This window comes from Dissoconium aciculare (genome assembly GCF_010015565.1).
Source record: "Dissoconium aciculare CBS 342.82 unplaced genomic scaffold K489scaffold_10, whole genome shotgun sequence".
Taxonomy (NCBI): Eukaryota; Fungi; Ascomycota; class Dothideomycetes; order Mycosphaerellales; family Dissoconiaceae; genus Dissoconium; species Dissoconium aciculare.
This window is the reverse complement of record NW_022984960.1, coordinates 1,034,992-1,059,525: the sequence shown is the minus strand read 5'-3', so window position 1 is coordinate 1,059,525 and position 24,534 is coordinate 1,034,992. Positions and strand designations below refer to the sequence as shown.

At 54.5% G+C, this 24,534-nt stretch overlaps 3 protein-coding genes across 3 annotated transcripts; 1 reads left to right on the top strand and 2 right to left on the bottom strand.

Annotated features, from left to right (window-relative positions):
• The first annotated feature begins 82 nt into the window (after window positions 1-82).
• K489DRAFT_382768 (uncharacterized protein) lies at window positions 83-1,537 on the top strand. The gene is made up of 2 exons (XM_033605456.1): window positions 83-956; window positions 1,031-1,537. The coding sequence occupies exons 1-2, from the start codon at window positions 300-302 to the stop codon at window positions 1,205-1,207; spliced, it is 834 nt and encodes a 277-aa protein (XP_033457875.1). The 5' UTR covers window positions 83-299; the 3' UTR covers window positions 1,208-1,537.
• Window positions 1,538-2,197: 660 nt separating this feature from the next.
• K489DRAFT_412044 (uncharacterized protein) lies at window positions 2,198-3,356 on the bottom strand (the record flags this gene model as incomplete). The annotated part of the gene is made up of 3 exons (XM_033607881.1): window positions 2,198-2,809; window positions 2,878-3,268; window positions 3,346-3,356. 3 exons carry the CDS (start codon window positions 3,354-3,356, stop codon window positions 2,198-2,200), a joined length of 1,014 nt encoding a protein of 337 aa, XP_033457874.1.
• A 1,293-nt stretch (window positions 3,357-4,649) lies between these two features.
• K489DRAFT_44297 (uncharacterized protein) lies at window positions 4,650-7,450 on the bottom strand. Its single transcript, XM_033608615.1, has 2 exons — window positions 6,339-7,450; window positions 4,650-6,269 (listed from the first exon to the last, which is right to left on the bottom strand). The coding sequence occupies exons 1-2, from the start codon at window positions 7,317-7,319 to the stop codon at window positions 4,740-4,742; spliced, it is 2,511 nt and encodes an 836-aa protein (XP_033457873.1). The 5' UTR covers window positions 7,320-7,450; the 3' UTR covers window positions 4,650-4,739.
• Window positions 7,451-24,534: the final 17,084 nt, after the last annotated feature.

Genomic DNA, 24,534 nt, shown 5'->3' with positions numbered 1-24,534 from the left:
ATATGTCAGTAAGCATTGAATTCTTTGCCGCACTGCGAATGCGACAAGCCGAGGAAGCTCGTGTCAGGGCTCTTTCGGTCATCGAATAAAGATGCGCGGAATTAAAGAACAAAAAGAAAAAAGAAAACACATAATATCTGCCAATGGCGGCAGCACAATATCGATAGAATAACTTGACGATAGAACGCACTACGACAAGAAATAAACAAGACGAAGTGAAAGGTGCCAATCCGGCTTCACTGTAATTTAACGATATAAAATCAAGAACCCGCAGAGCCGACAATCTCGAAACAACCACGATGTCCGCCATACCAGACGAAATCACCCTCTACCCAATCACCTCCTCCTCCTCATCCTCATCCGCCTCCGACCCATCGCAAGGAACCTCCAAACCACTCCTCGTCTACTTCATCACCGGCAATCCCGGCCTCATCGCCTACTATACCGAATTCATCCGGACCGTCCAACACAACCTCTCCCTCAAACCGATCCCGAGCTCCTCCTCGTCCTCCTCAGCAACCTCATCCGAGCAGACGAAAGCATTCCAAGACTCGGACATAATCTTCCACGGCACCAGCCTCGACGGCTTCGAGCTCTCCCGTCCGACTGACCCGACCGTGGACCTCCCCTTGAGCCTCCCGCAGCAAATCACCCAGGTGAGGAGGAACATCGGTCGGAAAGTCGCCGAGTTCACTCGAGAATTCTCTTCTCGTTCCTCTTCTTCGTCGTCTGATGGGGAGAGTCAGGGGCCGATGCCGGTCGTCCTGATGGGACATTCGGTCGGGGCGTACATCCTCATGGAAGTGATCGCGCAATGGCAGGCGGAACAGGGCCAGCGACACGAAGGCGAGAAGGGGAAGAAGAAGGATGAGGGCGACTGGCGGCCGGTGGCGGGGATCAACCTCTTCCCGACCGTCACGGAGATCGCCAAGAGCGAGAAAGGCAGGCAATTGAGCGTAAGCCATCCTTCCCACGCATGATTTCCGAACCGACGGGGGCCCCCAAATTCCTGATCTGGAAGATGTCTTAGTGGTTCCTCAACCTCCCCCATCTCCCCGTCGTCGCGCATTACATCACACGGGTCTTCCAGGTGATCCCCCGCCTGCCCTTCCTCGACTGGGCGGCGGCGTTGAACCCGGGTCCTCTGTGTCGAGAGGTCACGGCGGGGATGGTGACGAGTCGGAATGGAATCCGACAATTACTGTGAGTTTGTTTGATTTTCCTTCCTTTTCCCCTTTTCCTTCGTCAGTCACATTTCCTTGTGTCTTTCATCTCCCGCGTTATCCTTCTCTCGCTCTCTCTCTATCTTACACACACACACATACAAACACACGACCATATCATCGCCAATCTCACAACAAACGAACAAACAAACAGATACATGGCCAACGACGAAATGCACCTGATCAAAGAAGACCGCTGGCTGTCGACGCTCTGGGGCGACGACGGCGAAACCAGCAGCAGCAGCAGCAGCCCATCCCAGACCCCCGACCACCGTCTGAGACTGAAACTCTATTTCTACTTCGGCGCCCGCGACTACTGGGTGGACTCGGCGCTGCGGGACGAACTGATCTCCAGGCGGAACTCCCGGGGTTTCTCGACGAGCATGGAGATCTGCCCGCACCCGGAGATCCCGCATACCTTCTCCCTGGACGCGGCACATCTGCGGGTCGTGGCCGACGAGGTCGTGGGGTATCTCGCGGAGGTGAGGGCGAGGGTGTTGTGATCTCTTGGGGTTTCCGTGGTTGGGTGATAGGTGGGGAGATGGTCGGACGAGGGAAGAGAGAGGGGGGGAGAGAGGTCATAGGGAATACTAATAAGAAAAAAGGAAGAGAGAAGAAACCGGACGATGAAATCAACACAAATATACCTAGAGCTAGGGAGGTAGGCAGGTAGTTCTCCGAAAGAAAGGGAGGAAGAAAAAATACTTTCGTCGAAGGGAGGTGAAGAGAATCCAATTTCTTTTCATTTGACAACATTAATCATTCTCCGGTCGAGAAAAGCTACCAAGATAAAAGCTAAAACATAAGACAAAAACAGATGGGAATCACAGAAAATCGCTGTTCGCTCTCTCGTTGACATGGTCGTTATTTCTTCGTTTCCTTCAATGTTTGATTGGTATCACCGTCGTCATCGTCGTCACCGTCGTCATGGCGGCAGCGTGTCACTCCACCGCCATCCGCACGACCTCATCCCTCTAAGATGCGAGCGCGGCGTTGGTGGTGACCTCGCTGGTCGGGTACGGCGGCGAGACCTCGGTGGTGGTAGCGCCGGCCGCGGGGGCGGTGAAGGCTGGCTCGGTGGCGGCCGCGCCGGTTGTGCTGACGGGAGCAGCGGTGGTGCTGGCGGTGGTGGTGGTCGCGGGGGCGGCGACGGTGGAGGAGGAGGTGGTGGGAGGCTCGACGTGGGAAGCCATGGCGTTCGGGCCCAGCTTGCTCTCCGAGGAAGAGATGGGTTGGGCGGTCTTGGTCCAGTGGCGGAGGGAGGACTCGGCGTCGTTGAGGATCTCGCGGGCGGCGAGCTCGTTGGCGTAGGCCTGGCGGTCCTCGCCGGGGACGATGGGCGTATCGTCGAGCAGGCTGAGGAGCTCGCGGGCGTGCTGGGCGAGCAGGATCTGCTTCTCGGCGCGCTCGATGATGGCGGCGGTGCGGAGGTCGTAGGCCTCCTTGAACTTCTGGCGGGTGACGTTGGTGAGTTGAGCCTCGGCGACGAGGGACTGGGCTTCGGCGCGGACGAGCTCCTGCTCGAGGGTGACGAGTTTGGTGGATTCGGGCTCCTTTTGCTTGAGCTTGGCGATTTCGTCGAGGATCTGCGGGAGCGGGATGTGTCAGTCTGCAGCTCCTCTCACGTTGTGCATATCGGAAGGATATTCCTCACCTTAGCCTTGTGGTTGCGAGTGGGCTGCACGCTGGACTCGGTGTTGCGGATCTGCTTCAGGGTGCCACGGCTCTCCTCGAGATTCTGGGCGAAGACGTCCTCCTGCTCGGCGATCTCGGAGAGCAGCACGGCGAGCTTGTCGGAGATGTCGCTCAAGCTCTCGTCCTCGGTGGCTTCGCCCCAGTCGCTCAGCTGGCTGGCGACACCCTGCGACTCTTTCCCGGCCTGCTCGTAGGCGCCGATGACGTGGTTCTCCGACTTGATGAGCTTGTAAAGCTTCTTGGACAGCTCCGGTTGTTGGATGCCACGGAGAGAGGAGAGGGCGAATCGGTGCTTGGGAACGGACTTGTGGTCATCGTTCTTGCTGCGGGTAGATTGGGATCGGCCGATCCTGAGGAGGACGAGGTTGTTAGTGTGTTTGTTGACGTCGCAGTAGTGGCAGGTGGGATTGTGGGTGGTGATACTCACAACGAAGACATGTTTGCGGATGTGGAGGGGTAATGTGGTTGTTTTTTTGGTCGTTGGTTGGTATCAGGAGGTTGTTGACAGGCGGAAGTAGGAATAATGTTCCGGAAAGAAGTGGTTTTATGGGAGAAGGGGAGTGATGATGTAGATATAGGAGGATATCAGATGCACAGTTCACTCACTGATGATGATGATGATGATGATGATGATGAACGGGCGTTAACCAAGTTTTCCTCCGCCGACGTAGAGAGACTACATACAGTGCTAGACCAATACAGTACTTCTAGCTGCAAATAGCTTCGTGGCGATGAACTTTATTAGGAGCAAACAAACATGCTCAGGTGCGGGAATGATGTCGTTTTCTGTTCCCGCCACACTGTGAATTCCAGACAAACATGACGTCGTTGGGAGAGGGGATCGGATTGCGTATGTCCTTTTCCTCTTATAACATACCTATACATATACATAAATATTATACTGCAGTATGATACATATACATGTGCTTATACTGACATATACATACATAAATACTGTGGTGACATGTATATACCTACCAAGGTATGCTGGCACTGTCATGTATACATACACGATATCTCTCTTTCTAGTACAGTAAGAGTGTCCGGTATTTCTTTACACTACCACTACCGGCGCCTGCTGCAGGATCTCAAGTATATAATGACAACACCCACGATGATGGCCTATATAGTGGACCAGATGGGCCTCATTTCCGAGAGGGATTTCTAATGTTATTCTTACTACAGTGGTATTATTATTACTATGGTTATTCTACGACTGTAACTCATGATGATGTGATCGACCTCACCACAGAAGCAGCGAGGAGAACGCCTACGTCATCGGCAACAGATTCGGCCCACCTGCCTGCCTGGGAATCGAAGGGGATTGGGAAGTGGTTCTTGGGCTTCACGCTTGCATATACATGGCCGATGTACACTGTACATACACATATGGATCTGGACGCGCCGTTGGATGAACCCAGCGCACATGGAGATCCGGTCTGGAACAACATGCAGGGAAAAAAGGAGAAGACGAAAAAACAAGAGAGATGTTCCTGGCGCGCGGTTGGCAATTGTTTATTATTATTATTATCATTATTCGCTGACACACACACACACCTGTAAAGGAATGATAAGACTCCTACATTGGACAGGATCGGTCGGTGTGTCTGTGAGAGAGGATGACCAATATATGAACAATTAATAAAAACAAATTCAAACGCAATAGAAACAAGTAGCATCACCCAGAAAAGCCTCTCCCGAGAACGCCAAAAGACACTGACGAAGAACAAACTACAGATCACAAGTCATAAAATCTGAAAGAAAAATCTGAAAAATCCTCCTCCTCCTCCTCCTCCTCCTCCTCCTCATTCCCCCTCACGTTCAAAACTGTCCTCCAGGGACCTCGCTCATGACGCTCTGCCGGCTCTGCAACCTGCGGATCGAACTCGGCAGCGAATCGATCTCCATGGCCCCACTGACGACCCTCACGGTCTTCTTCTTCCTGCCCTCGTCGTTCTGGACGAGGACCTGCGCGGGACAGACGACGATCTCATCGTCCCCCTCGCCGTCGTCATCGCCCCTCTTCATGACGAGCGGGAAGAGCGCGATTTTGACCACGGCCTTCTCCGCCGCGAGGGTCTCGTTCGAGGGGAAGAGGCCCGAGCGTTCGTTCATGTTGGTGGCGTGGAAGTAGACTTTCCGGACGAGGTCGCCGTTGGTGTCGTATTCGGGGACCAGGGGGGGCAGCATGGTGTACTCGGCCTTTTGGGTGCGCATTTCGATCGAGAGATCCACGGCGATGCTGATGACTTTCTGGAACGACGCCCGGAGTTGTTGTTCCGTGGAGCCCGGCGGCGGAGGGAGCAGGGCGCTGAGCAGGCTGAAGATTTCGTGGGCCACGGCTTCGGTGTCGAGCTCGCGTTGGCTGGCGAAGGCGGGTCGTTTGGAGAGCAATGTCAAGGTCGTGGCGCGCCAGTGGGCTACGGCCCGACGCGGTCCGACTTCGTTCAGCAATTTCTCGAGCGCTTTGAGTTTTTGGCGTTGTTCGCGGTCCATGCCGCAGAGGTAGCGCGTGAAGATGTGTTCCCACACCATGGTCATAATCACCGAGACAAACACGTCTCTTCGGCGCACTCGGTCTCCGAGGAGTTTATCGACATCTGACCCATCCAGCATGACATTGTCAAGTCGAGCTTCGATCTTTTCATCGTTGAGATCAGTGGATAACCGACAGATTCGGTTGTCGGAAACCTTGGAGAAGCGCAACACCCATTGTTGGACATGCTGACAGAGTTTGTGGCAGGCATTGTCAAAGTAATCCTCGTCCCGTATAGTGAGGAAGTCTTGTTGTGTTTGGGATTGAATCTGAACCTGCAATGCTCGGATTTGTTCACTCGCAACTTGCAGCTTTTGTCGAAGTCGTTCGATTTCGATATCCCTCTCGGCTACGGCTCGTGAGATCTCCTCTTCGGCAGATCTTGAACTCTGTCCGCGTAAGGATTCGAGCTCTCGCGTCGCGACGAGCCAATTTTGATGCGTGTTGGCATGCTCGGATTGTAATGACGCGTATCGGTTGTTAGACTCATCCACGAGGTTGCGATTGGCCTCCGTCAATCCAGTGCTGATCTCAGTCAGCCGTTGGATTTCCTCCTGTAGCGGCTGAAGTAATGCTCGGATCTGGTGGATCTCGGCATCCTTTTCGCGTAATTGGAATTCGCGTCGGGAAAGTTCATCCTGAAGCGCATTGCTGTGGGAGTCGTAATGGAACCCTTTGGCTTCTTGTAATGCGCGGTTCTCCGCGACCAATGAATCTAGTCGAGATTCCAATTCGTTAATGTGCATCGACTGGCGTTTCCTTACGCTTGGTGGTCGCGTCGGTGACACGGAAGATCCTTGTGCGCCACCATAGCCCTGCTGTAAAAACAGGTCATGTCAGCAAACATCGTCGCGCGAAATATTATCATCATTCAATAAACTCACGTAAATATCATCCATTCCAAACCCGCGTAAAACACTCCCGCCGCTCACCACACTGGCAGCTTCATCCTCGTTCAACGGCGGCGTCGGAGGTGCCTCGAAAGGAATTGTTATGGGTGAAGCGCGCGTAGCTCCCGCTCCGGTGACCGATACCGTTGAAGATCCCCGCTGGCTGGCGGCCCGCAGGTCACCTGACAAATTTATCCGTCGCAATGTCGGAGTGGAACTTCTTTGACTGGCCCGGCTAAACGAGCGGAGATCTTCGGATTGTCTCGCGTTCGAGTGACTGCTCAACACGCTTGATGGTCGTTGTGGTCGATTGAGTCGACTGTGGTCTCCAGATACCGATCGATTGAGGTGAACAGTGTCATGTTCTTCGTCTACTGCAGGCCAAGGCAGTCGATTGATGAGAGTATCCGTGGACAATGGATTGCTCACAGCTCGTAGATTGTGAATACTTCTCGGGCGTAGTCGTGAACTTTGACTGTCCGAAACTGCACGCTCTTGTTCGTGAATTGCTTGTGGTGTTTTGGAACGCTTCGTGACCTTGATCTGTTCGGGCCCTCCCACATCACTCACAGGTTTGTTCCTCTTGTGAGCGTGGTGTTCTTCTGCGATCGACCCGAGTGGGGTTCTTGGGCTTGGAGTCCTTGGCGCCCGCGGAGCATCAACACGCATGCTTTGAGAGGCGCGTGGAACATCAGTCTGGATTGCCTTGACTGAACTGGACTGATGTGCGCGGTGATCGTCTCTCGTTTCATCGACTCTTCCACGTGTTGTTGGGGAACGCTCTTCGATTCTTCGTGCACTTCCATCGGACTGGCGATCCCCAGGCAGCGTGACACTGGGCGTCCGCAATTCTGAAGAGTCCATCTCTCGACGATTTTCGCGTGATCGTGCTTTGGATTGACTTGGCGGCGAGATGGTTCGATCACGAGATGTGCCACCAATAAAGGCAGCACCGGCAACAGCTGCAGCGGCCATGGTGGCGACACTGGCGACTTGTTCGAAATCACTGCCATGTTTTGACCGTCGCTCAGGTCTGCTCTCTTGAGTCAGGTTACGTGCAGCAGGAGAAATGATTTCCTCCTCAATGCCTTTCGAACGTGGCTCAGGCGTGCGGGGTACAGCGACTGGTAAAGATTGAGAAATCTCCGAAGTGTGAATAATGCCAGCTAGAGGCGAGCGCGATGTTGTCCTCGGGTCATTTCCCTCCTCGGCTGGCGGTGGTGTGGTCTTATCCGTCCTACGTTTGACTCGCTGCAGGCCAGGGAACAGTCCTTGCACACGATCATTTGGCACTTCTGTGGACTTCTCCAGTACTGGCTGCTCTTCATCGATCGTGACTGGTGCGGCTGTCGTTATAGCTGGTTCATCAACGATCGGATCTAGTTGACTCTTCGAGATGTCGTCGTTGTCGGTTTCCTGCGCCAATCGTGCGGCAGCCTTTTGCTTCTTAGCCTTTCGCTTTTCTTTCTTGTACGTCCGATATCCATCTTCAGCTTCATCCATATCTTTTCCGTCCTCGGCAGCCTCAAATGTTGTTTCTCTCACAGCTGGCTCCTCTTCGGCTTCTCGGATAATCTTCTCCTCCGCAATGGCCTCTTGCAAGACGGGTAGGGCTCTTTCGGGCTCAGACACGATTACTGGCTCTGGGACATCTTCATCGATTGACTTTTTGCCCTTCTTGCCCTTTTTACGTTTCGATGTTGTAAAGGAGATTTCTGGCTCATCGTCCATGGCAGAAGGCGCATCATTGGAGGCTGCAAGAGCCTTCTCAAGCAGCGACGGATCAAACCCGGTGCTCTGCAGAGACTCGGCGACTGCACTATCAAATTCGCTCGCCTGAGGATCTTTGGCGACGGCTTCTGTTACGTCTGCAGGGGTCATCTCCGCGGACACGTCTTTGCTTTTCTTGTTCTTTTTGCCCTTTCTACGTTGCGTGATAGCGGTTGGGAAGAGGTCTCCCGCATCCATCTCGGCGGTTGAAGCAACAGGAGAAGTACGTCGATGGAATTCGGCGTCACCAATGACAAGATCAGGATCGAAGCCGCTGTTCGCTAGTCCAGCAGCCACAGTAGCAGAGAAGTCAATGTCTTGGAGAGGATCCTCTGCACGTGCGGGAGTGTCGATGGCTGTGTTCGAATCATCCCCCATTGGCGCTGGTTCTCGTGGTAGCTCCGAGGGCGATGCGATCGTCTCATCTGCAGTGATGTCTTTCTTTGATGGAAGATGATTAGAGTGATTGTCGGCTTCAGCAACCGGGGCTGTGAGAGTCAAGACGCGCTCGAGGGACTCGGTTACGATTGCACCCTCCCAATCATCGTCACGGTCGTCGTTACGACTTTCGTGCTTGTCTTCCGGAACAGGATCGAACTCATCGGTATCCTTGGCCCCATCCAGACGGGTGTCAACAGGAGCAGTATACTCGTCAATGAGCTCCATTTCGGCATTGTTACGCTCGCTCGATGCTTCGACTGGTATGGTGATGTCTGCCTTGCTCTTGATGTTTTTGTTGTCGTCGCCTTGTTGGATCGCCTCGTTGACGGGAATGCTCTTGCTATTGTCCTCTACGACAGCATCGTCTTGCAGATTCGTAGATCTATCAGCTTCTTCCGGCAGCGTTGCTGTGGATATACTGCCTTTCTTGCCCTTCTTCTTGGCTTTGCGGGATGATTTGGATGAGAAGTCGGCCAAGTCATCTTGGACTTGCTGTGGCGCAGCATCTGACTGACTGGCAACGATGGCAGCTGTCACAGTGGCAGCCGCAGCGGCTGCCGCAGCCAAAGGCAGCACGGAGGTCTTATCTTCAGATTCTTTGGTATCGACAGAAATTGTATTGTCAAGATCCCTAGAAACGGGCTCCTCTTCGAAGGCACTCGGCGTCGGTACGACATTCTGCTTGCCTTTTTTCTTTCCCTTCTTCTTGGATTTGGTTGAGTATGAGAGATCCTCTGTTTCTTCTGCAGCGGGCGTGACGACTTCCGGTACTTCTGCTGAAATCTCTGTCTCTGGGATGCTTTCGGACTTTTGCTTCTCAGGCTGAACACCGTCCATGATGGCATTGTTGCGTGCTGTCTCGCCCTCGACAGGGTCGTGCGGTTCTAGAAGCGGTGTCGTGTTAAGGGGCATGAATGCACCTGCCGATTCGTGGTCGGGTGCAATGATTTTGTCTTCTTGGGCTTGGACATTCACTTCTCGGGAGGTAGATTCCATCAATGGTGGCGTTGAAACGAGGGGCTCATCTGCTGCAGAATCACGAGACACGTCGGCAGCCTCAGTAGCTTCTACAGGCGCATTCGGCTGAACCTGTTGTTCAAGGTCGGCAGTGTGTGCATCAGTCATTTCGGTGTCCACAACAGGGTCCGCTTCTGTCTTGGTCGATGCTGGTACTGGCAGGATCTCTTCCGTTTGATTTTGAGATGCCGTCTGCTCAACAAGCAGGTCCGTTTCGGCGTTCACTGGCTCTGCTGCTACAGTCTCATCGGGGGTAATCTTTGACTTTTTGCCTTTCTTGCCCTTTTTCGCTTTGGACGTAGTCTCGGGGATACTAGCAGAATCTTCAGTAAGTTCGCGGTTTTCCTCCAGAGCAGTTACTGTGGTCATTTCCTCGTCGATTGGAGGTATGTGCTTTGCAACCTCTTCGCTTGGTGCAGTGGTAATTTCGTCCAACACTGCGATCTGGCTCGCTCGCTTGCCCTTTTTGCCTTTCTTCGTCTTTGTCGTAGGCGCCCAGATGTCGTCCGCATCTTCGACCGACTCTTGAACTTCGGCTTGTTGAACGATCGGTTCCACTCCAAGTTCTTTACTGTTGTCCAAGACCTCGGACTCTGCAATCTCAGGCTTCTGCAACTCAGCGTCCTGAATTGCTCTTGTCCCCTTCTTGCCCTTTTTGGTCTTGACGGAGGATGGCCATGCGTCGCTTGTATCCTCGATGGGCGCCTCGGGTTCTGCAGATGCTACGTTTATCTTGTCATCTTCATTACGCTCTGCTGGAACAATCGAAGTGACATCAGCTTCCTGAGATGATTCCGCCTCCTGTTCTACCTCCTCCACAACGCGTTTGGCCTTCTTGCCCTTTTTAGACTTGGCTGAGGGCGCCCAGATATCGCTGACATCTTCAACAGGCTCCGAAACGACCTCGGTAGGTTCACTCGAAATGATTTCTTGGTCGTCCTTTTCCAAAGCCATTGGTGGCTGATCGTTCGTTGGGGTTCCACTAGTCGGCTCCTCGAAAGCCGAAACGCCCTTCTTTCCCTTTTTGCCTTTTTTCGATTTTATCGGAGGTGCCCAGATGTCGCCCGCGTCTTCGGCAGGTTCGGCAGTCTCGACGGGGACGGAGAGTGCTTCGGCCTCCTTGTTCTCATCAGTCGGTGCGATTGCAGATGACTCGTCCGTCACCATGTCAGTGACAGTCTGGTCTTCGACTTGCAGGGCTTTCTTTCCCTTTTTGCCTTTCTTGCCTTTTACTGGTGGGGCCCAAATATCGGTGGCATCTTCGGTCGCCTCCTCGAGGGTCGTTGGCGCAGCGGTCTCATCTACATCCCCACGAGTGATTGTGTCCTCGTCCACGGTCGGCGCGGAAATTTCTTTAGACTCAACCGGTAAGGCGTTCTCCGAGACTTCGATTGTCTCAGCGTCTACAGAAGCAACGGTTGGGTCTTCGGTCTCAGCAGACAGCGTGAGGTCCGGGTTCTCAGTGGACTTCGTGCCAACTTCAGCATCCGCGGACAAAGATGGTGGGACATCGTCTTTGTTTTCTTTTGCAATCTCTGCGTCTAGCTGATCATCAAGCACGATGTTTTCGGCAATCGATCTTCCCCGTTTTCCCTTCTTGCCTTTCTTTCCTTTAACAGGTGCAGTCCAGATATTAGTTGCATCGGCTTCGGCCGGCTGTTCGCTCGTAGGAATTGAAATATCGGTGAGTTCCGCAGCTTTGGTCGCATCTGCAGTGTTAACTAGAGAGTCCGGTTCCGTTGCCTCCTCACTCTGGGCTTTCGGCTCCTCCTTTTCGCCTTCCTCAATCTTGTCAAAGCTCGCCGAAACATCGTCTGTGCTGACATTGACCGGCTCTTGGTCCTCGACAGGTGTAGGGGCAGATTTGATAGTATCAACAATCTCCTCAGGAAGGGTCGGCATCGGGCTTGCATTGTCAGCGACAGGTTCTACAGCCGCATCATTCTTGCCTTTCTTGCTCTTTTTGGTCTTGGTTGGGGCTGTCCAGGTCTCGTCGGTAGGAACATCGGTGGGTTCCTGGCTATCAGTCGAGGCTTGCGTGTTCAACGGGACCGGACCGGGCTCAGCTTTCTCGATGTCGACAGTGCTGCTGCGTGGTACCTGGGCTACCTGTGGCTGATTGTCGAAAAGCGCGGCCAACTTCGAGATACGGCTGCCTTTCTTTCCTTTCTTAGCCTGCGATTGTGCAGTCGGGACGATCTCCGCTTCGACGGTAGTTGGCTCCTGAACCACAGGTGCAACGGCTTCGAGACCAACTGGAGTAATCTGGTCGCTAGAAACTTCCTGATCCTGGCTGTTGTCAATGACTTCGGCGACTTCCGGCTCATTCGCCGTATTCAGAGGCTCCGCGGTTTGAATATCAGCAGGAACGTTTTGTGTGTCGACGACTGGAACAATGTTTTCAGCGACACCATCGGCTGGGGAGCCTTGTGGCACTAGAAGACGTTGGGCGACGATGGGACTACCCATGACTTTAGGCGTCTCTTCTTTCGGAACCACGTCTGCAATGGAGACACGCTTGCCCTTTTTGCCCTTCTTTCCCTTGGTTGGAACTGCCCAGATGTCTTCTGGGTCGGCAGCGACCTGATCTTGACTCTCAGAGTTGAACCCAGCTTGGTCAGTATTTTCTGGAACCTCAGAGGTGGATGCCAGGACATCAGTGGTCGTCGGAGCCGCCTGGGAATCGTCGGTTGCAGAAGTAACAGTAACATCGTCGCCAGCGCTTTGAGGTTCATCAGCGGCAGTAGCTACAAGATCGACCTCGACTGAATCGGTCTTGGGCTGAACGACAGTGGTCTTGGCGGTGTCCGTCGTATCCATCTCCACTGAAGTACTAGTGGACGCATCGGCGACGGGATCTTGTCCAGCAGGCTCAACATCTTCATTCTTGGCAGACTCATCCTTGTCAAGTACATCTGCAAGTGATACGCGCTTGCCTTTCTTGCCCTTCTTGCTCTTCACTGCTGGCGCCCAGATGTCTTCAGTCTCGGTCGCAAGGGGTTCATTGCTCTCAAGGGACGCTGTGGTCTCTACAGTATTGGAATTCACGACATCAATGTTGGTGCTAGCAGGGTCGGTAGCGGTCGTCTCAGCGCCTTCTGGCATGGTGATCGCACTTTCCGTTGGTGCATCTTGCAATGTTCTCCTCTTAGCCTTTTTGCCCTTCTTGCCCTTTGTTGGTGCCCAAAGGTCGTCTGCGTTATCTTCGACCGAATCTTGGGCATCAGCAGGAATCGAGGTGAGTTCGGTGGCCTCGCTTGCTTCAGCAACAACGTCTGCGGGTTGATCAGCGGGTGATGCTGCCGCCTCGTCAACAATGGGAGTCGAGTCTGCTATAATGACGCGGGCAGCATCGACGATTGGCTGTGAGGGCTCCTCAACGGTCGACGAATCCTCAATCTTGTCAGCAGGAGCCGTTTCAGGTGCTGACTCCTCCTGGGAAACCGGTACCGCCGGACTCTCGTCGACAGCTTGCTTCAGATTCGATGTTTCCTCAACAGGCGCATCTGCACTTGGTGTCGCTTGGGCAGTTCCTTCAGCAATCGCTGCCTCTTCTGTTTTCTGTGCAGCGGCCTTCTTGCCCTTCTTACCCTTCTTCCCTTTCTTGGACGAAGAGAATGATGCCCACTCATCATTCGTCTCAGCTTCAGGCGTTTCCGTCGCTGGGGTAGAGGTCAGATCGGGCTTCTCGGCTGTATCTTCTTCGATCACAAGGTCTGACGATGTCTCAGTGCTAGAAGTTCCGACTGTGGCTTCTGGCCCGGTCGCGGCTAGATCTCTTGTTTCAACAGAGGTTGAACCCGGCTTCGCAGCTGCAACATCTCCGACCGCAGGCTCGACTTCGGTCTCGTTGACAGTAGGTACCTCAACGGCTGGTTCCGCCTCGCTCTTGGCAGCTCGTTTACCCTTTTTGCCCTTCTTTGTGTTGGAGAAGGATGCCCATTCATCATTTGTCTCGGGCTCGATAGGCGCCGGTGCTTGAATGTCAACAGGAACTGACTTCTCATTCGCACTCTCATCAATCGTAGGTTCTGAGGCAGTCACTTTGGCGGAATCTTCGACCACAGCTTCCGCCTCAGCCTTGGTGGCTCGTTTGCCCTTTTTGCCCTTCTTGGTGCTGGAGAATGAGGCCCAGGGATCTGTCGTGTCGGGCACAGCTGCTTCTGTGCTTTCAGCTGGAGTTGTAAGCAGATCATCGGCGGGGCTCTCGGTGCTAGCGTGTTCAGGCTGTGTTTCGACGACTGCCGGTTCGATCACCGCTGCTTCCGCTTCAATTTTGTTGGCTCGCTTGCCCTTCTTGCCTTTCTTGGTCTTTGAAAACGATGCCCACTCGTCGCTAGTGTCAGCAACTATGGAAGTCTCCTGGACTTGTGAAGGTGTCTCATGAATTTCAGTGGGCGTCGCCTCGGCCTCAGCGGATGCCTCAATGGGTTCATCAGCTTGTTCCACAATGTCGATAGTTGCATCGGGCTCTGTAGTCGCCACAATCACGGGTTCATCAACTACGTCTTGGGCCTCAATCTTAGCGGCTCGTTTACTCTTCTTGCCTTTTTTTGTGGTTGAAAAGGATGCCCATTCATCAGCGGAGGCGGTGGCAGAGTTATCTTGGACGTCAGCAGGTGGCTCAGCCGAATCTTTGGCCTTTCCATCACCGTCGATAGCTGCGATGGGCTCTACAATCGACGCGACCACGGCTTCTTCGGGCTCAGCAGCCGGCACGGCCTGTGGCTCATCGACGACTTCTGGAGTCTCAGTCTTAGCGGCTCGTTTGCCTTTCTTGCCTTTCTTTGTATTGGAAAACGAGGCCCACTCGTCATCGGCATCGACTTTTGGGATTTCCTGAACATCAGCAGGCAGCTCGACCGGTGTTTCTGCCTTTTCATCAACATCGACGGCTGCTACAGGCTCAGCAGTCGACTCGACCACTGCTTCCTCGACAACGTCTTGAGTATCAAGTTTAGAAGCGCGCTTGCCTTTCTTGCCCTTTGTCGTGCCGGAAAAGGATGCCCATGTATCGTCAGAACCAGTTTCGGCTGGCTGTTCCGGGGAAATCACATTCTCGGGCGTGGTCTTGACTTCTTCGCTCTCGACAATGCTGCTCGGGGTTTGCTGCTCTGGCGCAGGCTCGAGTTCTTTTGGCTCAGGCTCTGGCCCTGTAGCAGATTCCTTTTGCTCAGTCTCAGGCTCAGGTTCGGGTTCCTTCGGCTCGGCAATCAGGATTGCTTGCTTTCCTTTCTTACCCTTCTTGCCTTTCTTGGTAGTTGGCCCAGGCGCAGAGAAGTCAGACGCTGTACTCTGGCATTCAACTGGTTGAGTTGACTCTGGAGTGGCCTGTACAGGCTCTGTGATCGGACCTTCAACCGGTTGAATCGATTCGGCGATGGCCTCCGCAGGCTCTGCGGCGTTTTCAGTTGCTGCTCGCTCCTCAGTCGCCTTGACCGGCTCGTCCACTACAGCTGTGGGCTCGGGATGCTTAGTGCTGTCTTCCAAATCAGCCACTGAATCCGCAGCGGGTTCTTGGGATGGCACTGATGTAGCGTCTTCGGTCGCTGCTGGTGCGTCTTCGGTCGCTATTGGCTTGTCGGCGTCTGCGTCTTGAACAGGTACAGTCTCATCAACAGCCGAGGGCGCGGGGTCCGAGACTGCGGAATCCAAAGTCTTCTCGATAGGCTCAGCACTTTCAACTACTTGAGGAAAATCCGACACGATGGGTTTCTCCTCACTTTCAACCTCAATTTGCGAAGACTTTTTGTTCTTGTTTTTCTTCTTCTTTTTGCTTGATGAAGTCGTCGGTGGGTCAACATTTTCTTCCGTCTGGCTCACTTCAACTGCGGGCTCTGCGAGGATCGGAGTCTCAGGTGGGACATTATCTTGTTTTCCTGGAGTATCGAGGGATGGGACAGCGTCAGGAGGAGGATTCTCGCTGACAGGGTCGACATCTGGGATGAGGTCTGTAGGCGCCAGGTCTCGTTCAGCTTCTACTAGAGTCGGCTCAGGATTGGTAGTGCTTGGTTCGTCTGCAGGCACCACAACTGGAACATCGTCGGCAGCGGTCTCAGCAGCCTTCTCGGCAGAATCTGAAGTTTCGACCACAGGCGTCTCCTCCTGGACAGGAGCCTCACTGACTGATTTCTTCCCTTTCTTGTTCTTCTTGCCCTTCTTCTTGCTAGCCGAAGTGCTTGAAGAGTCGTCCTGCTCCTCTGATGTCCCCGTGAACGCTTTGACGGTAGCAGTCACAGCGAGCGCAGCCGCAGAGGCCACGGCCACAGGAGCAAGTGCAACGAGTGGCAGATTCGATTTTGGCTTGTCTGCAATTAGATCTGCAATTTCTGGTGTGGCTTTACTCGACCGTCCTGTGTTTTCGTCCTGTGCAGACTCGACAGCTTCGGCGCTTGTGGTCACATCGGTGTTCTCTTTTGGTGCATCGGGTTGCTCTGTAGTACTCGGCTTAGGATCCTCACTAGACTGGACATCGTCCTGCTTGATGGCGTCCTGCGCGGCGCTGGGTTCGACCGTGTCGGTAGCCTGGACACTTGCGAGCTTGCTGTCTGAAACGGCGGTTTCTGGCTCAGAAGTTTGATTCGCATCTACGGGCTCAGCAACGGAAGGCTCTCTTTGTTTGTTGTCTGCCAAGTCGGCAGTTTCAGCTGCCGCATTGTCAACAGACTTTGTCGCTTCATCAATGGTTGAAATCTCCGGAGCCACATCTTTGGACTCTACAGCAGCGGCCAAATCGATAGAGGCGGGGCCCGCGACAGCCTCAACAGCATCCTCCACGGCAGTCGACACCTTGGGGTCTTCTGGCTCAACCACGGGCAAGACATCGATCTGTTTGCTCAACTTTTTCTTTTTGTCCTTCTTGCCCTTCTTGCGAGAAGATGTTGTCACCTCATCAGAATCTGGCTGCTGCTCGGGCTGAGCAGTTTCCACAAGGGCTTCAACTGCAGCCGAAGGTTCGATAGGATTCGGCTCTACTGCATGAGCATCAGTCTGCGCAGGTGATGACTCGAGCTTTGTCTCCTCGGCTTGTTTCTCTTCGCTCTGTTCGACCTGGGTTTCTGGAGTTGGGTCCTCCAAAGCTTGAGGTTCAGGCACGACTTCCTCTGAAGGCTCGACCAACGGCATTGTGTTCTCTTTGTCTGCGGTAGATTCACTCGGAGACGACTTCAATTGTTCGGCCTCGGGTTCGCTCAAGGACAAAGTCTTTTGCTTTTTCTTTTTCTTGTCCTTCTTGCTCTTCTTCGTCTCCACTGGCTCGTTGACTTCTTGCTGCTGATCAGAGATCTCGCGATCTGTAGGCCCGTTGTCTACAGGTAAGCTCTCGGCTAAGACCGGAGCGGCCTCTGTGACCTTGGAGTCGACGGGAGGTGTCTCTACAATATCAGATTCGACATGGGGTGGTTGGGTAACCTCGGCCTCGACGGGCAGTGTCTCTGCGAAAGCAGTTTCCTCCTGCGAATGTGTCTTCTGGGGTTCTGTGGCAGCGATCTCTTGCTCCACACTCTGGTCGGTGATCGACCGTGTATTGGCGCTATCGACCACCTCAGGTTGCGTTGGAAAAGTGCCTTGCGTTGCTTCCGTCGATTGTGCCGGCGGGTCTTTCTCTGCGACGGGCTCGCTTGGAGTTGACACAGAAGGCTGATCGTCAGCAGGAGGCTCGTTCGAAGATGTTGTTGACGGCATCGATTCAGGTTCAGTCAAAGACGCAGACTTTCGCTTTTTCTTGTCCTTCTTGTTCTTCTTCTTCGACGTGCTGGAGGTTTCCTCTACTTCGATGACGGTGTCCTCGATGGGGGCGTCAGAGTGCTCCTGTTTGCTTGCGGCTGCTGGAGTAGCCTCCTCGGGAAGAGTGGCAGTTTGATCTTCTCCGAGAGACTTTGGCGCTGTGTGTAGTGAATCCGCAGCATCGTCCTTGGCCTCGGAAATGGCCTCAGGAGTGACATCGGCCTTAGCTTCAGTTTGTGCGGCCTCTTGAACATCGTTGAGCTGCGATTTTTCAGTGGTGGTCTCCTCAACCTGGATAGTCGGCTGTGGCTCCGAATCAGGCTCGGCATCAACCCAAGACACGGATTTACGCTTCTTCTTGTCTTTCTTGCTCTTCTTGGAAGAAGCCAAAGACACTGGTTCGGCATCTTCTGCAAGGGCAGGGGCTTCCTTCTCCATCACCTCGACAGATGGCTCTTCTTGCCGTTCTTCAGAGGTCTTTCCCACGATGCTCAAATCTTGAATCGGTTCCGACTTCTCTGCGGTGGTGGCTTCGTCGAGGACGGATCTATTGCTTTCTTCCTGCTTTGGCTCCGCGACTGCCGGCTCTTCAATTACAGGCGTCGCCTCGACCGAAGCGATAGACGCTTGTTTCTTTTTGTTCTTCTTGTCCTTCTTCTTGCTTTTGCCAGACGTGGTTTGCGCTTCGTCCACGGGCTGAGCATCTGACGTGCCTGACACTGAAGGCTCTGCGACCTGTTCTGCTGGTTCTGCACTTGAGATCGGTTCCTTACCAAGGTCAGCAGATCTAAGCACCGAAGTTTTGTCTTGTCCATCTTCGATAACGCCAGTGGTCTCTGCTTCGCCCGATTCTGGAGCTCGTTCAGCAGCTGCACTGGGTGCAGGAAGCATGAATTGCGAGAAAGATTGAGCTTGTGCATTTTGCCAAGGGTCGAAAGAAGCATGCGCGAGCCGAGAATAGTCCTCGACGCCGAAAGTGGGAGTATAAGCAGTTTCCTGGAGCGAGGGCAGATCGCGTTGCTCGGTCTGAACTTGCTCAGCTTCGTGGATGACAGAGGTGGGTTGAGCAGCGAGCTCGTCGGTGGGTGTAACTTCGGGCACGGCAACGGCTTCAGAAGGACCATCAGCAGCGGGAACTTCTTGTGGTAGTGACGTGGTATCCTCTGCAGCATGTTCAATGACTTGTGCCTTCTGGTCAATCGAAACCTGCTTCTTCTTGGCCTTCTTCGACTGCTTCTTTGACAGCTTCGAGGCTACGGGAAGGTCTTCAACGGCAGCTGCAGCTATCTGCGACTTGTCATTCTCATCGCTAGCCTGCGGCGACTCTTCGCTTGACGGAGCTGCTGCATCCTGACCTTCGGGTGCTAGCTCGACTGCTCGTACTTCGGTAGCGGGCTCCGCTACGCTCGGTAATGTGGAAGCGTCCTCGGAAACTTTCTCCTCTTGCTGATCTACCGGGACGGAACGTGAAGTAGCTACGTTTGGCTCGTCAATTTGTGGAGACACATCAACTGAGTTCGCTTGAGCGTCTACAGAATCGGAGCTAGGCACGTCGAGAGGTACATGGCTCGGGATGTCGTACACTGGGTATGAGTGGGCGGCAGCAGATGCGAAAAATTGCTCAGAAGGAGCGATTTCCTCAATGATCTGAGGTGGTGACACTTCTTCGACCTTTGGTGTGTCTTCGGCCACCGTTGGTGTCTCGCTCGCCAATGAAGCATCGTCCACGGAGAGTGTCTTTCCTTTCTTGCCCTTCTTCTTTTTGGCAGCCTTGCGAGAGGCAGGAGTAGGTTCGGCAGGCTCGGAAGGCTCGGCAACGTCACCATCGACGGTAACGTCAGGCACTTGTTCTGTGACAGCGGTTGGCACTTCGCGTGAGTTTTCTTCAGCGGTCTCCGGAGCCGATTCCGTGGCAGGTTCCGAACTCTGCTGCGTCGGCTCAGTGGACTCCAGAATGTCTGCCACTAACGGTGCAGCCGGAACGTCCTCTGCTACCGGCGCGGATGGCGTGACTTGCTCATCGACACTCTGAGGAGCGGATTCGACAACCTCTTGGGCAGGTTCATCTTCCACTTTAGACTTGTTCTTGGCGCCCTTCTTCTTAGATTTGCGCAAGGTTGTGCTCTTTTCAGCAGGAGCAGTCTCAGCCTCAGCCACAAGCTCTTCGATAGTTCTAGCTTGCTCATCCACAACAGTCGGGGTCTCAGGGACGGCAGTTGGTATTTCTGGGACTTCTTGCTGGGAGGCTTCTGGCAAGGCTTGTGCAATCGGCTCCACGACAGCCGCAGCTTCAGGAGCAAGTTCAACAGCGTCGGGGATGACTTCTTGGTGAGAGTCTTCTGGCAAAGCTTTATCGGCTGGCGCCTCAGCAGCGATAGCCTCAGGCACGGCCTCAACGGTGTCGATTGGGACATCTTCCTTATCTTCGATCTTGTTCTTGCCTCCCTTCTTGTTCTTCTTCTTTGAGACTTTGCGAGAAACCGTCGCAATCTCAGGCTCGACAGGGCCTGAACTCTCCGGGAGAGACGACGAGGGGACCGGCTCGGCTTCGATCTCGCGTGAAGTTGACGGCTCAGCTTCAATGCGCTCAGGCTCGGACGATTTTTCACTCTCGGCTGATTTACGACCGGCAGCTAATGCAGCAAGTCCGACGGCGCCAGCGAGAGCGACATCTTTCTTTGAGAACGAGCGCGAAGCTTTGTCTTCTTCCTTCTCTGGCGCAGACTGCTGATCAAGTGCACCCTGATGGGTTTTCTCTGCTGCGGGAGCAGTTTCATCAACGACAGAAGGCTCCTCGCTCGGCACGTCATTGATTGGCGACGGTTGCAAAAGCGATGTCTCAGAAGCGCGGTCCCCCTCAATCTGGACATTGGCAGATTCATCCTGAGTAGAGTTCTTTTGGAGATCATTCTCGTGCATCTGTTCTTCACGGATCATGTCCTCCCAGGTATAGAACTGAGGTTCCTGACGCGGCTTGCCGCCAGTCGACAAGGGTTGTTGCGGCAGCGGGATTTGGGCCAGAGCCGCATGATTGAATTCGCTCGCCTTGGGGGTGACTTCTCCGGAGTCGAGATCCTCTTCGGGGTCCCGGGCGGGCACTTTGAGATCGTCGATGTTGATGGTCAAGCTGCAGGATTTGCCCGAAGGGCCGCTCGGCGGGGATTGCTCGGGCGTGGCGAAGTCTTCTACCGCGGAGACGTATTCGTCGCCACTGCCTAGGATGCTGGAGGCGCGGCTGGAGGGCGCACTGGAAGGGAGGCTGGGGAGAGTGGGGAGGACGGGAGTGAGGTCGCGGGATTGGCGGTTGCGCTCGACGAGGTAGAGGGGGCGGAATTCGGAGTTTGCTCGGCCTCGTCCTTTGGGGGCCATCATGGGTGAGGATGGGGCGGATGAGCCTTGTGGGTGTGGGTTTGGATGACTGACGCTCAGAGAACGTTCTCGGTTGTGAGGGACAGGCGTCGTGATGGGGGAGTGCCCAAATGGGAAACGCAGAGGTACTGCGGTTGAAGATGTCGGGCGAGAGGGTGTCAGGGATGAACGGTTGGATGAGACATCATGAGAGCTGCTCGCCGGCGATGCGGGTGTTGAACCCGAAAGGGCAGGCAATTGGCGAAGTTCATCGGTCAAACTGGCCCGAGAAAGGCGTTTGAGATCTGATTTTGTCAAGGTTGAGCTGTCTTCAGATTTGCTGATACCAGCCTCTGACGATGGAGCAGCGACAGCGAAGGGTTCAGCTGTAGGCTCGACATCTTGCTTTTCAAGCTGACTGAGCTTTTTGATCACGGTAGGAATCACCAGTCCAGCAATCACTGCAGCAGAGCGAGGGAGGCCGTCTCCCTGCTCCTTCTCCTTCTCAAGAGAGGCCGCAGTAGATTCTACTGAACCATTATCGGGTAGAGGCGGCTTATTCCCCCCTACCCGCATCCCTAAAAAAGACTGGTCCTTGGAGTTGTATGAGACCTCGTCTGTTCTGCGCCGGTGATGATGGCGTTTATCACTCGAGCCGTCTTTGACATCGTAGTCGTCGTCGGTCTTGCGACGACGGTGATGTCTGTCAGCCCCTTCGCTTCCTGCACGAGACGGAAGATCTTTGTCGTCGTCCTTGATCAAGCTACGTCTGCGGCGCTCGCGGCTATCAATATCATCGTCGTCCCGGGTGGAGCGGTGACGACGGCGGGACTCCGATTTGACGCTTCGTGTGTCGTCGTCGTTGCCATCATCCTCTCGAGTTGAGCGATGGCGGCGGCTTACAGACTTGACACTGCGAGTGTCATCATCGTCATCCGCATACGCGTCCGAGGCTGAACGGCGTGATTTGTGTCGGGACTCGGACTTGACACTGCGAGTGTCATCATCGTTGTCTTCGAAAATTTCCGAATCACGATGTTTCTTCCTGCGTCGAGGTCGAGATTCATCGTCGTCATCGTCACGACCAGCCTTCGAACTCTTGCTGGGTGAAGGAACTTCATCTTTGGAAGAATCCTTCCGGCTGAAAATGCTGAAGATTCCACCGCGCTTCTCCTTCTTCGCAGAGGGCGATTCATCCCTTTCGCGGCGAGATCGTGTGGAGATCACCGACATGGTGTCGTCATCGTCAATGCGCGAGCGTCGCTTGGATCTTCGCGAGCTCTCGTAAACGTCGGCCGGTTCCGAAGCAGCCACGGAGCGGGTCTCGTACGCATAAGCAGGCTCGTCATCATCGTAATCATCGTTGGTCAAATCGCCTCGACGAGAATGAGACCTGCGACGTCTATCCGAGTCCAGAACTGGCGCAGAGACGGCAGATCGGGTATCGTCGATTGAACCGCGACGTTTGCTCTTGGGACTTTCCTTCTCGTCGATGTCGCGTTTGCGGAACTCGTCCCGGCCGGATTCCTTGCGATCAGGAGTACGTTCAGCAGGAAGATCGCGTTCGACCACTTCCTTCGAAGCTTCCCTGGACTCTTTGTCTTTAGCGGTACGCGCTCGATCATCCGATGTGCTTTCATCGGCCGTCGAGGCCTTTTGTTCGCCGATGTAGTCATCCATGGTCATCTCCGAGCGAAGCGGCGAGCTGGCAACAGGCGCATTGAACTGGACGCTGTTCCGCTTGCTCTTCTTCTTACTCTTCTTGCTCTCGAAGCCTGCAAAATCATCCGGCTCGGCCGAAGGCGAGGGCGCGTCATCGTGGACTTGGTATTGGAACGGGTCAACCGCCGCGGGAGATTCAGTCTTCTCGGTGGTAGGCACAACATCACGATCGCTGTCCCAGCCGCCTGGCATGCCTGTTGACTCGGCCGCAACAGTCTCGGGCACGCTGGATGCAGGGGCAGGTTCAGGATCACTGCTGGTCAGCTCAAAGGAGTCCTCGACTTTGTTCTTGTTCTTCTTGCCCTTTTTCTTCGAAGATTTCGTGCCAGAGCTTGGACCAGAATCGTCGGCGCTGGACGTGGCGGCGGCGGCGAGCGCAGCGACACCACCAGCCGTCATTACGGAACCGGCAATGTCAGCAAAGCCTCGACCAGTGGATTCCTTGTTGGATTCCTTGTCAGACTTGCGCGACTCTTCTCGTACAACTTCTTCTCGAGGGACGTCCCGAGTCTGGGTAACAGGCGAGCTGGATCGCTTCTCCTCGACGGGAGTGGGCTTGTCCTGTTTGTCATCATCGAATTTTGTCGACGGCTGGTCTTCCGCCACAGGCTCCTTGACGTCCATGGAGGCTCGTTTAGCCGCCTTGGCACGCTTCTTCTTATCTTTCTTGCTCAAGGCGGGCTCGTCCTGCTCGACAGTCTCTTCAGCGACGGGCTCTGGAACCTGCTCGACAACAGGCGTGGGCTCAGAAGGAGGCGGAGTAGTCTCCTTCTCTGGCTCTATGATGGAAGATCGCTTTGCAGCCTTTTCGCGCTTCTTCTTCTCCTTCTTGGAAAGCGGCGGCTCATAGCTCGATTGCTCAGTTTCGGCGACTCCGCTCGTTTCAAGAGGCTTGGCCACGACATCATCCTGTACTGCGGGCTCGGTCTGTGGTTCCTGGCCAGTCGGTGCATCCTCATAGACTTCATCGTCGAAGCCTCCGGGAATATGCATGTCTTTTTCTCCATTTGACGGATCGTCTCTGCTCTGAGATCCCGCGGCGCTTGCGTTCTTCGAAGCATCGAGGTCGAGAGTGCTGAAATCCGAGACTGATTCCGCGTATGGCGTCTGATATTGTGGCTGGCTCTTGAGAGCAAAAGCCGCGAAATCCGCAAACCCGTTCTTCTTCTTGGTCCCGGGTTCATTTCGAGTCTCATATGAAGTCGGCGTCGGGCTTGGCTGTGCATCGTACGACTTTTGGTCAGGCACGTCACGGGTTTTGGGCTCTGTAGGTGCCACACGACCATTGCCGACGGTTGCAGCGCGAACCTCGGGGCTGTTCATATAAGAGTCACGATCGTGGTGGGCATCGTGCTCCGGAGTCTGGATGTCGTAGACGTGGGTTTGGTCAGCGCCCCAGGTGATGCTTCGGCTGCGCTCCGACTTGCGGGAGTTGGAATCATCGGATCCCTCTTCCTCTGAAGCCTTAGCAGAGACCGGAGAGGCAGCCGATGGTCGCTGCATTGGCGAGCGCAAAACACCTGGTGGGGGTGTCGGGGCAATCAGGTTGAGTTTGGGGACGGCATCATATGCGCTTCCGACTCGAGGGGCACTGCGGGCGTAATCGTCAAAGTCGTGCGCACTGTAGACTGAGATTTCGTTGTCGGCTTGCGGATCCATGGGGACTGTCTTGCTGTCTCCGGATTTTTCAATGGTCTCTTTGAGTTCCTCCGCGAAGAAATCCTTGTTGCTCCGCTTGTCAGCATAGGCAGCATCGCGACCAGCTACGATATCATCGGCGACGCGTTGAGCAAGCTCGGCGACACGCCTCTCGTGGTCTTCGCGCTGCGCACGTTCTTCACGTTCTTGGAAAAAGTTCGGGTTGAAGAGGTCATCGTCCAACACCGGTGCAATATTAGTGGTCATATCAGGCGTGTATTCCACAGTGGCATGTCCGGTCGATGCATACGATGGTCCGCTGCGTGGCGGATTGGGTCGTGGAGGATCGTTAGAATATGAGGCACGCTCCTCTTCCCTGGAGTAGTCGTCATCATCGCGATCACGTTGCTTTGAGTTTTGGCTAGCCAGAGCAGCGCCGGCACCTGCAGCCATGACAGCGCCTGCAAGCGGTCCCCAGGACGAGGATTGCTTCTCGCGGGGCTCACCTCGCTCAGGCGCACGACCCGAT